General features: G+C 41.6%; 1 protein-coding gene across 1 annotated transcript; it reads right to left on the bottom strand.

Annotated features, from left to right (window-relative positions):
• Positions 1-13,795: 13,795 nt before the first annotated feature.
• LOC133906338 (rapid alkalinization factor-like) lies at positions 13,796-14,689 on the bottom strand. Its single transcript, XM_062348211.1, has one exon. It carries the CDS (start codon positions 14,450-14,452, stop codon positions 14,078-14,080), a length of 375 nt encoding a protein of 124 aa, XP_062204195.1. The 5' UTR covers positions 14,453-14,689; the 3' UTR covers positions 13,796-14,077.
• Between the last annotated feature and the right edge of the window lie 1,593 nt (positions 14,690-16,282).

Here is a 16,282-nt window from a genome sequence, read left to right as displayed (position 1 = left end):
TGTGAGGGAGAGTTGCAGTTGTACATAGTCTATCTTACTTTTGTTGCCTTTGCAGTGCATCACATTGTGTAAGATAATCATAGTAGTTGAGCTTTGATTTGTATGTCTTTCACATTTTCAGTTGCTAGTCTTGAATTTTGACTTTGTTGAGTAGTTGTGCGGAGCAATCTTTTAATTTTAGGCTCCTCTTGATGCTTTAACATGAAACATTTCAAGAAAGCTAGATTTTCTAAAGATGACATTTGGCAATTTTATAAATCATGTAGACTATAAAATGCTATATTCTTAATCACTATGTTCGTAATTGCTTTAGCTTAATCAATACTTGTGTTAAGGCTAGGTTGATGAATATCTTGCTCTAAGCTTCTTGGTTTAAGACAGTGGATTGGGAAACATTGTACTATGTTTTCTGTATTTGTCAAATGTTTAGCTCATGATAGAACCTTAGGGGAATATGTGCTCCTTGTGTCGCAAAGATACTACTTGCCTTGATCTTGTGAAAAACTTGAGAATGTATGCCATTTAAATAATTTTGAACAATCAAGTTTTTTCTAAGATGTAATCCAATACATTTGTCTTGAAGCCTCGAGGTGTTTGCCGTACCCAGTCGTGCGACATTTTGCTTGGATAAGAATTAACTTGAGGATAAAATGAATTACAAAGAACTGTGCCTAAATGCTCAATCTTTTTAATCACTTGATCTAACTAAGTCTTGGTTTCATATATAAATATTTGCAAAGCTTACTGTCATGAATGTTTGTTTATCTAGTTTGAGATTGAAGTTGTTAGTTCTTAATAGTTGTCTTGCCTCAGCACGAGTGGATGCTTTGGTGGTCGCTTTTACCATGATTCGGCTATGTGAACTTAAATGCACAAATAATTCTTCAGGTTTAGCTTGTAAAGCTTCATGCTATTGTGACACTGTATCTTTTTTAGCCTTTTGTGCGATTGTGAGTTCCTTATTCTACTTTTCATAGCCCTTTGACGTTTCTAGCATTCGCAAATGCTTTTTGATATACTTGTGAAAGCTCATTAAGATTGCATATTCATGCATTGCAAGATGTTTTGTCCTTGATGTTTGCATTGCCAAAGAGGGAGAAAATATACACTAAATCACAAAAAAGAATCTTGCATAATAAAAACTGTGCATTCATCGAGGAAGAGTTTGTTGTTTTTTGGCTTGTCTTTGCTTCTCTTTGGGATTATGAAATCTTTCTTATGCTAAGTGACCTTGATTTGATTTCTCTTTAGCCTTTTGGTCACATGGATGAGCTTCTCTTGCTATAATTTCTTCAAACAAAAATCTTTGTACTTTCAGAATTATCAATGCACTCATCAAGGGAAAGATTGAGAAACCAAGTTGATATGTGCCTTAGTTTATTTGTGATGAGTGATTGATAAGTTTATTAAGTTGGTTTGATGATCTTTGGTATTGCATAAGCATGATTGTGTTTGTCTTTGTTTGAGACTAACCAAAGATATTAGAGTTGGAGTGTTTGTCTCTGAGCCAGGAAATTTGCGCTCGCCGAATGATCCAACGATGGAGAATTTGTACACATCGGATGGTCCGGCGATGAAGCAATGTGCACGTAAGAGCATTCCAGGAGGCAGAGTTCAGGAGTTCTATACACCGGATGGTACGACGATGGAGAATGTGAACGATCGTTTGTTCCAGAGAGGTTGCAAAATGACTTGTCTGGCGGGTTGCACTCACCAGATGGTCCGACGATGGAGGAGTGTACACCGGATGCTTCATCGGAGGATTTTCCAAAAAGTTTTCAGTGGAGTCATAATTACAAGTGCTGGATGGTCTGGTAATCAGAAGGGAAATACACGCCGGATCATTCGGTATTCACGATTTTTCTGTGATAAGTTCTTCAACAGAGAATTTTGATTTTGTCTAATTGGAGATGAAATTGGAGATATGTTTGTGCTTGTCTTATGATTTGCAGGTAATGGATGCAACTTGACGGTCGACAGCGGGATGATCGAGGCTAAGCGGGGTGCTTGATACTGGACAATCAAGGTGGCCAGGTAGAGTCAAGAGTGATCCTAGTTATACATGTGGTGTGCAAGCAAAGTGTAAGAAGATGGATGAAGACGGTGTGTTGATAAAGTCGAGCGAAAGGGATATTGGTGCAAGTGACAAGGTGGCCCGAGGGATCGAAAGTGGGAGAGACTTGCCGGCGGTCGAGATCTCAAGACAGAGTACACGGGTCAACATCGGGTGGCTTGCTTAAGGTGTAAGCAAGTGGCGGTGAGTCACGCTTTGATAAGCGTGTGAGGCAGTTTCGCAGTTTGGTCTTAATATCGTGGGAAAGTGTGAAGTGCACATGGCATGATCACGAAGCTTGCGTCGAGACGAAGCTAAGTCATAAAGACGCCACGGTCGTTCAATAGACGAGAAAAAAGATGGACGAAAATACCATCAATGATAGGTATGAGTGTACTGGAAGAGAGGGGCATTTTTGAAACAATCTAGTAAATTTAGGGATCAAGGAATCTAGGTTATAAATAGAAAGGGAGGGGTGGTTGAGCCCTTTGAGCTATCTATTTGAGAGTTATGTGCTAGGATTTTAGGAGAGGGAGAAATCAGTGCTTAGCCTAGGTATTATGTGAGAGCTTTTGTTTGCAAAAACACTTTGTAATCCACCAAAAATAGGATGTTCCTCTGCAAAAAATAAAGTTTATATTTCCTCTTGTACTTGTGTTCATCTCCTTTAGTTTTCTTTTATTGGTTCCTTTGTTTGGTTGTAAGTTTTTTTGTTTTCATTGTAATTTTCATTTTTATTTGAGTGCCGAAATTTTCTAACTTTTTCAAGTTGTTTTTTTTAAAGAGGGATAAGAGTCACATATGAGTTGATCTTAACCATCCCATCCTTCATCCATCAACTTGATAATTTCTTTATCCAGTTCTCTTTTTTTTTATGTAAGTGTTTTTTATTCAAGTAGATGATCTCTAGTGCAGAATGCTAGCCCTTCTGAGTCTAAAAGACCTGGAAATCGGATAACACATGTAAGATGGGGAGTTTGAGAGAGGAAGAGAAACTCTCCCGTCGTACCATGGCCATGGGTTTGGATCGGGACCAATGCAAGGAGACGCGCTACGGTTAGGAGGGATGGACGGTGCACAGGTTGCTGCAGCGGTAGAGGCACAGGAGTAGGGATTTCGATTTCGTTTTACAGTTTTTTTTCTTCACCGGTGAAAGGGTAAAAATTCGTAGAACGATATTCTGGTTATTTTTCGTCATCTTGTCTGTGAGTCTCACGTATCAGAAAAGAAATTTTTAAAATTAAATATTTCGTTCCTCTTCAAAATTCATAAAATTTCGTTGAAATTTTAATCCGTGACGGGTGTCAGAACAACGGTGTTGTGAGGTGGAATTCTTCGCAGGGCAACTGGCGAAGCTCAAACGGATATTGCTGCGGCAGCGAACTGGTACAGCTCTACAGCAACCCAGTTGGGGATGATGTAGAATGGTGGAGAATTTGCCTCACTGAATGCATGGAATGAAGGCGTTGCGGAATCTGATCTGTCGTCGGCGTGTCCTCGCTTCCAGGTGATTACTGATATTCGTGTGCCTGATGGTTCCACGGGAGCGCGAATCAGACGGACAGGACGAACGCGATGATCTAGATCTGTAGGCGACGTGGCCTCATGAGAAGGGAGCTTTAGAGATCATAATTACTGTTAGCAGGGATGACTTCTATAGATATTATAGATTGGTATTAAATCAACGAGATGAAATTGACCTATGCATGTAGAAGTGTAACTCGCAACAGTGTTTTCATCTCGAGAGACGCCGTTGGCAACGGCTTTGTTGGTGAGGTAGGCAGGGGACAAGGAAGCCGCAGAGTTTTCAGTTTTGCTGCTCATTGCTCAGCGTAGGGATTCCTCTCAAGATTGTCATTTTGCTGGTTATTGCTCAGCGTAGGGATTCCTCTCAAGATTTTCGTGATCCTTCGATTTCCGAGTCCTCCCAATCCAAAAAAAGGCAACTAAAGTATTATGTGTATTCTAAGCAAAGTGTCTCTCTCTGACACACACACTTGCACACCTGCCGCAGTTAGCAGCACACGCTGTGTCAAAAGAATTCCAGCCGTTTCGCATCCTTCGTCTGTTTTATAGGAACTTGTTGCTCCATAATGTTTTTCATGTCATTGAATAAAGCAAGAGTGTGTTTGTTTCAACTCTTAAAGACTTTATCAGTACTTTAATAATGTGATAAGGTTAAGTGGTAGTCCTTGTATTATATATGTTTAATAGGGGTATATCTCAGCATCCTCTTGCAAAATTAACTTTTGTATTTCCAATGTCTTTAGGGAATAATAAGTATGCGCGTGAAGTGAAGAGTCATACTATCGGTCGGAGAGTGAACTCCTATCGCAGGGATCCGGAGGGACCTCTTTTTGAGGTTTGGTTGGGAGATGATTCTAAATATGTTTGTGGGAGAAATAAATGGGTGTAAATGCGATGGCAGGTGGGATGGAATGATCGAATGCAGAATGCAGTAAATGCTCTGGAGGTTTTTAGATATGTTCGAGCCGCACTGAGCGTAAGACCCTACTCCTGTGTGGATATTATAAATGCCCTGAGAATGTCCCTCAGCGATGTTGCTGGTTACAAGAATGTTTGTCTATCCTAGAGCTTCGGGCTCCTTGTTTTTCGGTGGTCTCAACTTCTGTGCTTGTATTGAGTGTTCTTCTGTCTTCGGTTTTCGTTCGAGAGTTAGAGAGTTGGATCCGAGTCTGTCTTTGTCCGTGCCCACCGGCTCTATTAAATACTCGCCGGCGGTAGCGTGCCCCGAAAGGGAGGGCACGAGTTCCAAGGCGCCATAAATAGAAAAGTAGTCATTATGGACTGCTGCGCGAGGTGACGGTGGGGTTGAAAACGAGCCCCCCGCCCGGTCTCGGTCGTCATGATAGCGTTGGCAACAGACGCCGTGAAGAGGGCCCACCGGGCAGCCACAGAGCAACTCGGTGTGCCCGCCCGGTCTTGTTCGCCTGACACAGCAGGGTGGCAGGCGGGGCGCCTTGGGCTTCGCGATGCTATCCCGAGGCGCGCTGGATGACGCGGGATGGGACCCGTGCATTAAATGTCCCCACGCCCTTCTGCCAGGATGTGGCAGAGACTGACACCGAGTGTGGCAGGAGCAGTTGGAAGTGACAGGCCACGCGCCCTCTTAAATGCGGCATCGGGCCTTTCACTGGCTGACACCTCACCGCTGGACCCCTGTGGGGGCCACCGGCGAAGGACTTCTTGGGCCATCGGGGAACCGAATGCTCGGAGGTCACTGTTCACATCCCCGAGCACTCTCTCCCGGAAACGCCCTCTCTTGGTCCTCGGGGAACCGAGTGCTCGGGGGCCACTGTTCACGACCCCGAGCACTCTCTCCCGGAATTGACTGTTCAGATCCTCGGGGAACCGAGTGCTCGGGGGCCGCTACTTGCAGCCCCGAGCACTCTCTCCCGGAACTAACTTCCTTGGGTCCTCAGGGTACTCAGGTGCTCGGGGGGCCACTGTTCGCAGTCCCGAGCACATACTTCCTGGTACTCGGTTTTTCTGATCGTTGGGGGACTTGGGTGCCCGGGGGCCACTGTTCATGACCCCGAGCACTCTCTTCCCGGCACTTGGTCTTCGCAGATCATCGGGGAACTCGGGTACTCGAGAACCACTGTTCATGGCCCCAAGCACCCCTCCCGGGACTTAGTCTTCTCGTACCTCGTGGAGATGATCCCCGCGGGAGGACGCCACGTGACAGATTGCTGACCTGACCTCGGAATTCGAAAACCCCTAATTCCTGATTCACCGACACATACACTCTTTCGGAGTCCTTAATGAGTACAAGAAATTTACACTCATTTACCTCTCTGATCTCATCTCATCTAGTCGATGCACAGTGATCTCATCTCGTGCATGCCTTCCTACAACTGAACTTGCTATACAGTGATACTGATGATAGTAGTAGAGAGGACAGGAAATGAACCAATGTGCATTCACCACTTTTTATATGACAATTCATCTGGTAAGGAGGTATGGATCTGTATTCCATCAAATTTTAATGACAATTTATCTTGTATAAGGAGATATGGAGCTGTGCTCCTTCGTCTTCCTGATTGGTATCTTTTAGGTAACGGAAGACCTTCCCGATTGGTATGAAAACAAAAACCGACATCTCTATATATGCATGCTAACTTGTAACATTGCTATATAAAAGGATGTTTTTTCTCGCAAAAAGAAGAGATTAATTAAAAGGTATTTCTGGAAAGGTTGGGTTTTGAATGGTGCAGAAACCTTCTTTTGATTCACCAACCTACAATTGTTCATGGCTGGTTCTCACCACGGTCTTTGGATTAAAAGAAGTTTTATCAACTTTTATTATTATATTAAGATGATACAATCACACGAGAATCTATTTCTGATCTTTACATAACTAAAACGTACACAGTCCAAAGCACTGAAAACAAAAAGTCAAGAAAAAAAAAACACAGTCTGATGACGGGTTATAGAGATTGACAATTACAGAGAAACAGGCACTACGAACTGCACAAGGGGCCGCTAAAATGCTTCCTGTTTCCTGCAGAGCAGTTACTTCATCTGCACTAGCTTTCATGCTGACCACAACGCTTACGGCAGGATAGAAACATCTGGAAGGAGAGAATGTTATTTTTAAGTTGGAATATTTAGGAGAGAAACAGGAGGATTTTTCAAAATTTTGAGCTCCAACCAAGTTAGGTTTCAATCTTGGTAAAGGAAGATGTCATCCTGAAAATAGAACTGTTTTGGACGTCCATTTAGCTCTCTTTTGTGTGCATATTACATGTGTTCTGTGTTATAGTGTGCTAACGTCTTTATGTTTTAATCTTTTGTATTTTCGCATTCCCTTCGTTTTGAGCCAGATAAGTGTTTGTTGTAGAAACTCTATTTTTCTTTAATTAATGGCAGAGCTCCTGCTCTCTTTTCGAAAAAGAAAAAAACGCAAAAACGCTTACGGCAGGGGCTTTGGTTTTGTTGGTCAGCTTACCAGGGCCCAAGAAGCGATTGTATTCTATTCATGTCGCTGGGCAGACGAGGGTAGAGGTGTATATCAAGACATTCGTGCTCCATTGATTCCTGATTCATCAGGATTATCCATAAGAAATCAACTATATTTTGTGCATTTTAAGCACCAAATCTCTCTCTCTCTCTCACTCCCTCTCTCTCTCCCCTGCTCATGTTTAGTCTTATTTTAGGACTCACTGAGGGGTTTTAAAAGGCCTGCTAATGAGTACGCTCCCACATTTCGCTATTCTTTTCTGTTTTATTATGAGATGTTTCATATACAGTGAATTACTGTAATAATAATAATTCACTCTTTACCTGGCTCTTACATGCAATTTACTATAGATGTATGTGTGTGTGTGACAGGAAGTGTTATTCACCATTAGTCTTCTGAATGCAATTAGTAGCTGAAACTCTCACTAATTGCCGCTCAGATATGATCTCGCGTCATTGATCAGAATATTGTCACATGCAAAACATGAATATCTCTGCAGCCTACTTGTTGCCACTAGTGACCTTGATGCACAATATATTTACTTTGCACAGGCAGGTGTCTGAGTAAAGTTTTCATGAATTTTTTACCTGCCTCATGCACGGCACTGGAGACTTTGATGCTTCCTGTAGTTGCGAAATTGGAAATCGGAAGGTCAGGATCATTTGTACTGCATGCTTGAAATGCTCAAATGAGCAACGGGTATATGCATTCGATGTTCAGGGTCAGGTTGAATGTTAATATCTCTATTAAGTACATATTTATGTCTTTTTACTGCTAATGTACTAGTCTCTGCACAAAAGCACATTTACTGAATAAAGCTGAGTAAAATTGCCACTGTGAAAATACTTTCGTGTCATTAACTAATATAAATCGTGGAAATGAAAATATTACCCACTGCATGTTAGGCTCATGTATATATTTTGTTTGATATGCAAAGTTTTGTATTGAAGCATCAACTATTATATAAAACATAAGCCGGTTCTCGTCACCTCTTCCCCTATTCTCATTCAATCTAATAAAAACCTCTATATTTTAAATGATTTCTCTATTTTTGTAGGTCAGCTTTGTCCTCTCATTACTGGCTACATATATGAGACTCCTTTTATTAATAAAAATAAATGAAGAAATTATGAAGAAAATTAGCGAATAATCTACTCCTCTTATAGGTCCTATCTAAAATCAAACTATGGTATTACTCCTGATGTATTCATTTCACGATACTCTCATAGCGTATCCACGTCTCCATATATACTTTGAGTTTGTGCCTTTATATTATCACATCTAATATTTATATTTTTTTACAACGTAGGAGCTGTTAGCTAATTTCTATCAAATTTTGGCGATAATTTATATAGGATGCTCTGGAGATGTATATGTACTCCTTTGTTTTTATCCATTGGTTCGGAAGCAGCTAGTTAATGTGTTCACTCTAAATCATGTATGATTCTCGACGTTGAAGCTCTGCCAAACAGAAAAATAATAAGTTGTTTCCCTGAAAAAATGAAAAGGATTAATTGTGAAACATTTCTTGCATGCTTGGATTGTGAGTGACTGCTGTCCAGAACTGAACTTCCATTTATGCATCGGCCCAGCCTTTGTCACTTGTTCCTGACATGGTCTTTGTAAAATTCTTGGGTCTCCTTGAGAAACGAAACTAGGGGGAACCGCCCCTGTTGTCTAGAATAAATTCACCCCATCTCGATGTTGGCTGTGAACGTTCGTCGGCAGCAGAGGCGACCGGCCTTTGCGAGTTTTCACGGACAACGTTGGCGGCGCCCGGCCCCTTTGTTGTTAAGGTAGCCGAAGGATAAGGACGAGATGGTTCGCTTCTTCGGTTACCGACAGTGTTACCTGACACGAATATAGGTGTAAAAATTCGATACGGATTTAGATATCTAATTTGATAAAAAAATTAAACACGTGAAATAGAACTCGAAATCCAACATAAATATCGAAATCTGACTTAGTTCTTAAATATCCGATTAAAAAATATAGATATAGGTATACAGATAACACTAGTTACCGAGTCCTCCCATTCCAAGGAAATCAATCCACCCTAATCACCGAATATCTCTCGTAAGCACACTAGCACTATTTGCTCCAGTTTGATCTATGGAATTAACGTGTACCTGGTTGAAATGAGCTGTTTCTGTTTCACACCACTTGTCCGTTTTATAGGTCCGTGCTGTTCCGCAATGTTTTTTTTCCATTGAGAAAATGGAGAGTGTAGTTTTTTCCCTCTACTTTAATGCAGTGAGAAAAAGGTTAGGTGGCTCTTAGAAATCAACCTATTGTTTTCCAAGTGTTTGAGATACCAAATTATGTATGAACAGAAAAGCCATTTACCAACACTCTTTGAAGTGCTCGATCAGCACATGAAGTCCTCATTAATTTATTTAATGGTGTTAGATATTATGTTTTAAAATTACCAATAGAGTCATAATCAGATATGTCCAATAAGCGTGTGCCGGTTGGACGTATCTGATTATGTTAGAATATATAAAAGTCTATATCTAACAATTACACTTATCCTTAGAAAATATATATCTAATACCAGTAGATTCCAGGTCTGATGACTAACATATTCTAAAACTAAATCTGATGGCTACCCTATGTGGTTTGTAAAAAAAACTAAGGTTAGGCTATTTACCTCTAACACTTATGAATTATGGCATGACTTCGCCATATCATTCGTTGAAAGAGTGACAGGCTACCTCTTGCCCTTCCAACGAGCGATAGGTAGGTGGCATCCAACATGGCCTTGTTTCCCCGTCCAAGGTCGTTGACACCACATGTCGCTCGTTTGAAAGGATCGAATGATCCAAGAGATAAGGTGAATTGAACCCTAATTAAAAAAAATTCAATCAAACTCTAGAACAAGTAAATAACCTTATCCTAGATAAATAGTAAAGCAACTATAATTACTAAAATTGATAGAATGCTAAGCAAGAAAACATGTAATCTATAACAAGAAGAGAGTTGCAAAACATTAGCTTGTAAGAAAGTAAATGAAAAAAAAAAGAGATAGGCAAGAAGATACTGAATTTTTTTCCAATGTATCAAGAAGTTGGCACTCCCATCCTAATCCTCGTTGGATCATTCACTAAGGATATCACTCCCCCTTGAGTCACCAAGACTCAAGTACTCTCTAGTGATAGCCACTTCTCCATCTCTAGATTAGTGGGCTTCAAACCAAGCACAAAGTTTCCTTTCAAAGCTCACACAAGAACTCTAAAAGCTCAGCAAGACACCTCCAATCATTAAGACCAGCTAGGTATTGTCAACCACCAAAAGTAACAAGCCAATAATTTCACTTAACCCAAATCAAGCCTAGACTATAGTCAGATGCACATTTGCTACTCTCCTTGCACTAATGATATCCTTATCTTCAATTATGAAATTTACAAATCACTCTAGTGCACTCCCTTGCCTCTTGATCACACACTAAATATTTCAACACTTCTGAATCGCAAGGTGCAGCACTGAGATGAAATGAGACTAGAGGTCCAAAACTAGCCATTGCCCAACCACTCATATTTTTCGTAAACGCCGGATGATCCAGCGTGCATAGACTCTAAACACCGGACCATCCGGTGTGAATCGTCCACCAAAAACTAGCCGTTACTAGCCACTACTTCACTAAATGCTCCGACGAAGCCTCCGATGTATACACCAAACCATCTAGCGTGTATAAGTCTATTTTCCAGTGAACAGAACCTTTGAACTTTACTTCGACGAAACATCTGATGTATGCACTGGACCATCTGACGTGTATAAGTCTGTCTTTTAGTGAACACAAAGAAATCCTCTAGACTTTACTTTGGCGAAGCCTCTGATGGTACGATGGATCATCTGACGCGTTCAACTCGAAATCCCTCTTTTGAAAAATACTTCGACGCTACCAACTTCTCTTCACTGGATCATCTGGTGTGTACAAGAGTACTGAGATAAAAGCTCTGACATGTACAACGCCTTTACCACCAGACCATCCAGCGGGTATAGAGTTTTCAGAACTTACCAATTGGAACCTTTTAAGTCCTATCTTCACTTTAACTCATTCATAGGCTTCTCTGAGCTATCTAGTGCAAGTATTTTACGAGTGTGCATCTAACTATATCTAGATTTAACTAGGTCAAACTACTACTCTTATCCCTTCTTTATAATACGATCAAAGAACAAAAGAGAGCATATACTACTCTAAGTGTCATTCATCTCCTTGTGACACTTAGAACTAGAAGGTCCTTAATCTTGACGTTTACATCCTTTGATTGCTCAACTATACAATTAAAGGACCAAGATCACGCAACAATAATGTGAACCAATCTTTTAATTATCCTTCAAAATAAACTTATTAGTCACAGTGATATGGTAGTCATTAATCACTGAAACACTTATCACTTACCTAAGAGTCTAGATGCTACACCATTGGAAAGGACAGGTAGTCTATATTGCTCTTCCAACGGGCGACGGGAGTACAGAATTGCAAAATTTTAAAACGAACATATATATTTATAATTTTTTGATTTAAAAAATAAAAAAGAAGATTAGTAAGGGTCTGTTTGGTACAGTTTTTTGGATCTAAATTATGTAGGGGAAGGTGATTCTCTGAAAAAAATAATTATATGGTTGAAATTGATTCTCTAGGGTAAATTTTATGGAGTAAGTAATTCTATAGTGGAAATGAACTAGTATAAATTGATTTTTTATCTTATAACATCTAGTTAATTTTAGAGAATAACTCTTACGAAATCGTATAAACTAAAAATTATACATTACTATTTAGTAAAGCTTTTTTTAATTTCAATCTAAGAACTGATTTCGAAACTATGCCAAATAAATCTTAATCTTGAGCGAGGCTAGGTTGAGATGGGTCGTCACAGTTTCACATCATCACATGGAGGTGTGGGGTGGGGTACGATGGGCAGTGCCAGGCCTTGGATCAGCCAAGCCCAGGATGAGCCTCGACAACATATCCAGTGTTCCTGCCCATTCATACGCTTCCGTACTCCCAGCTTCAAAACGTGGTGAAAATGGTCATGAAAAATTTAGATAATATTTTCTAAATTCAATCTAGAATGCAAAAAAAACAACTATAAACTTAAAAGTATGTATCGAGAAGAAAAAAATCTATTGAAAATTAAACCTGAAAAGAAAAAAGAAAAGAGAAAAAAAAAGAAGTGCTATTGTTCACTGACATTTATCTTTTTGTTTCTCCTAAAATACATTGTATTTGCAGTTCAAACTTTGGAAATATTTAATCATATCATCGACTATCTAACATAATTTTCTCAAATATTTTATAAATATTTCTACTATTTTTACAGTGTGTGAGCACAAGAACGCACAATATGTTTTTAGAGAGTTATATTTATATATAAGACGCGTATAATTCACTCACACCACATTCACATCCAACACTTAAACACGTAGATACCACGCTACAAACAAATACTTGTTAAAGATGCACTTATATATTCACCCTACTACTAAGAAAAAACCCCAGTAAAGCTCATGGGTCGATCCCAACGAGCAGACCAACCTCAGCACACGACATGTTCTCAAGCCTCCTCTAGAAGCATCATCATTTACCATCACTATACTCTCCAAAAAAAAAAAAAAAAAAAAAAAACCTATCACTCATGAATGTGCCATGCTGCCACTAGTATTTGGTTGGTTGCGTAAATTGAGTTCGTGCTTTAGCTTCAGATCCAATTCAGTTCAATGCTGTAAATCATCTCTGCCAGAACAATCTTTTTTCCTCACGAAAACAACAGAGCATCGCCGACCGTTGGAATAAACTAGTCGTGGTTCGCGGCCATTCCGAGGCAGCGTTCCTTGTTAACAACTACTACTGACGCGGACAAACAGGTCATGTGTTCCCTGCATAAACAAATCACAGTGTAACAAATCCACATGGCGCGCAGAATGATGGAGATTCTTCCATCAACAAACCACGATTTTTTTATTTTTTTATTTTGAAAATCAAACAATTTTAAAAATAGACATACATTTAAATTAATTACAGAATTAGCCTACTATCGCCCACCTTTACAACGGCCCATAAGTTTAAAAAATAAATATATCGCTCTTCCGATTGACCATATTTTTTGTTCTGCAATTTTTTCTGACACGCTTATTTTTGTGAATTTTTATTTTAAAAATATAAAAATAAAAAACTCAACAAATTACATTGCAAAAACTATTCCTGCAGATCGTGGATTGCCTAACTATTCAAGCATCGGCGTTGTTTCTAGAGATGGTCAAATGCAACGGCCTCAATCAAGAGATCAGCAGTATTAATCAACAACAAAGAACGTGGCAGTCACTAACCTTTGCTCCGAGAACCTTAAGCAAGGAACTGCGCATGGTAGTGACGTACATGTTCGTAGCACAGCATAGAAAGAGAAATCAGCAGATTGGATACAAAGACACATGTTCTTCCTTGTTCATGGTGACATGATGCACGGCACACACGTCCGTTCCATTCCATTCCTGCCAACAATGCAGGTGATGGATCAAGGCAAGAACGCAACAGACACCCAGATCTATCTGCAGATCAGTGAACAACGAGCAGCCTCCATGGATCTCCTGCCGACCAGGTGAAGAAAGAGATGGTTTGCTGCTCTAGATCTGCATGAATGTCAAGCAAAACCAGCACAGCCTTCCATCTCCATTTCAGAACAATAGCTCTGACCACCGATTAGCGAAGAAAACTCTGATTTTTTTTTTCAATCCAAGAACAGGACAGGCAGGAATCATTCAATCAAAAGAATAAGAGTATATCTTCATATTAAGGAGCCATGGAGGCACAAATCTCTGTTACTTTACACAGCACAAAGATCACAAATACAACAGCAGCAACAAACAAATCCATAGCTAGTAGTAAACAGCAGCAGTAGTAGTACCACTTCAACGACTTAAAGAAAGCTTATTTTTAACTCGGGGACGGCGGCCCGGCGGAGAAGCGACGAAAGATCCGGTCTTTCCCTGCTTCCGTCGGCGGATCCGGTGGAGGAGGAGGGAGGAGCGAGGCTCAAAGCTCAGCCGCGGCAGCGGGTGATGCGGGAGCAGCCGCGGTGGTAGGGGTTGGCCTGCGCGCCGGGGCGGCAGTTGTAGTAGCTGGCGCCGCGCCGGGAGCAGGGGACGGTGTCGCGGCGCAGTGCGCCGTAGCTGATGTACCGGCGCCCGTACAGCGCGCGCCGGTGGCCCTCCGCCGAAGCGGACCCGAGCTCTTCCTCCTCCTCCTCGGCCAGGCACTCGGCCACGGTGCCCCGGCACTCCCTCCTGCCGCCGCCGCCGCCAGAGAGGAAGCCCAAGTCCAGGTGGTCCCCGGCGCCGGCGCCGAGGGACGCCGCGGCGGAGGCAGATGCCGCCACGGCGAGGAGCAGGAGGATGGCCAAGGCGAGCTTAGCCATGGCGGGGGACTGCGGTGCTCGACGAAATGCTGGCGGCGGAGGGGCAGATGTAGGGGTAAAGCGCGTAGGGGAATGGGGAGCGGAGAAGCCTGAGCTGTCTTGGTGTGTTGTGGTGATGCGAGCCTTGCAGCACTGCTGTGCCCGTGTGCGCTCGTGAGGAGTAGAGAGATAGAAGGGGGAGGAGAGAGAGGGATTCGAGGAGAGATAAAGAGAGAGAAGCGTGTGGAGGTGGCGAGCAGGACGCGGCGCAGACGGCGCGGCGCGGCGCGGCACAACTGGACACAGCTCATCGACGAGTGTAGTCAAAGGACAGCGATATGTGGCATGGATTCAGTTCAGGTCGAGGGGCAATGGCGGCGCTGGCGCGAGCGTAACCACAGGAAGCGCCGCTAATCATCCAGATTGCAAAGGTGACCGACTGATTGATTGGTTAAGCTCTGTGTCAGACAACTCGGTGCCGGTGCAGGTGCAGGTTTGTCGTGTGGTTTAAGCTGTCAACCAGGGGCGGTAGGGCTGGTTGCCAGGGGAATGCATACACCTGGATTGTGTTTCAACTTTGAAGCGGATTCGGCATGGATTTTATGGGATTTGAACTCGTTTCTGTTGAATTATTAAGCAATTTTTGAATTAAACTAATACAGAAAAAATATTTTTTTAAGCAAGTTTGATCAAACAAATATTCCTACATATACTTAGATATGCTAGTACACTTAAATATCAGAATATTTCTAAACAGGTTATGAATCATCATTAAAATATTCTCCAACAGTCTAAGATATGCTGGTTTTTAAGACATAGTCAAAATAAAGTATGAATAGAAGGATTTCTAAGACATACGTTATGTTTGCAGCGAAGGTCGCATCGGTACTGCTGTTGACTTTAGTGGTACCGTTTGTGACACCTACCATAACGTAGTTGTTCGCTTGCTATAAAAGATGTAGCCGTATATTACGTGGTCGGTGTAGACGAAGTAGATGTATGAAGCTGCGCGTGAACAGATGGAGACAAACATGAGCAGTCGCGTGAAGAAGCGCTCTCCAAAAAGCTTATTCGGCTTCTCTCGATGTAGGATCTCAAAGACGGGGTTCCAGAGGCCTGCTCTCCCTAACTCCAGTGCACACCGAAACAGGGATGGAGAAGCATGTGTAGCAACATCAAAATAGTGAAATGATCGAGAAAACTTGGAAACAAATTTCTCTGTGCGCAGCACTCATCCTTATATAGGCGTAAGTAGGGAAGCCGAAGTGGTTCATCTCCTTGTAACTGATCGTAGGATTAAATGGGGTGACCCATTAATTTTGACAACCCCTTCATCTCCTTGTAATTGACGGGAGACGAAATGAAGGGCCTTGGTATTTTCATGGATTAAATGGGATGACCCATTAATTCCAATAATATCCCACCAGATCCCAAGGCACATTGAATTGCCTTCTGATCCACTGTAATGTTTGATATACCAGTGTTCCGATGGAGACCGGTTAAGATTGAACATCTACCTAGAACAAAAAATTACATTAATCTGCAACTGCACAATGGACTAAACCTTAAATTGACAGTTTTATGCAGATAAGTTTCACTTAAAGTCTTTACCAGTACTAGGCTGTCATAGGCTACCCCTCGGATTTAGTGCATATAAGTCGTACTCCTAGCCTTTCATGAGGTACTAGAGATTAGCCTATCACATAGACTGTGATTAGCAGACAGGCTTATATAGGTACAAGACTGTTTTGTAGGAAAGCATCTTTGTTTATAAAAGCCACATAACACATTAAGATAAAATTAACCTATCATATAGATTATGAGAGTATTGCATCACCAACAGGTTGGATT

Source organism: Phragmites australis, chromosome 23 (genome assembly GCF_958298935.1).
Source record: "Phragmites australis chromosome 23, lpPhrAust1.1, whole genome shotgun sequence".
In the NCBI taxonomy this organism is placed as follows: Eukaryota; Viridiplantae; Streptophyta; class Magnoliopsida; order Poales; family Poaceae; genus Phragmites; species Phragmites australis.
Note: the sequence above shows the minus strand (reverse complement) of the source record. Positions and strands in the feature narration are given on the sequence as shown.

Bases quoted from the DNA above. Each gene is read 5' to 3' on its own strand.
- LOC133906338 (XM_062348211.1), bottom strand. From the start codon at position 14,452: ATGGCTAAGCTCGCCTTGGCCATCCTCCTGCTCCTCGCCGTGGCGGCA.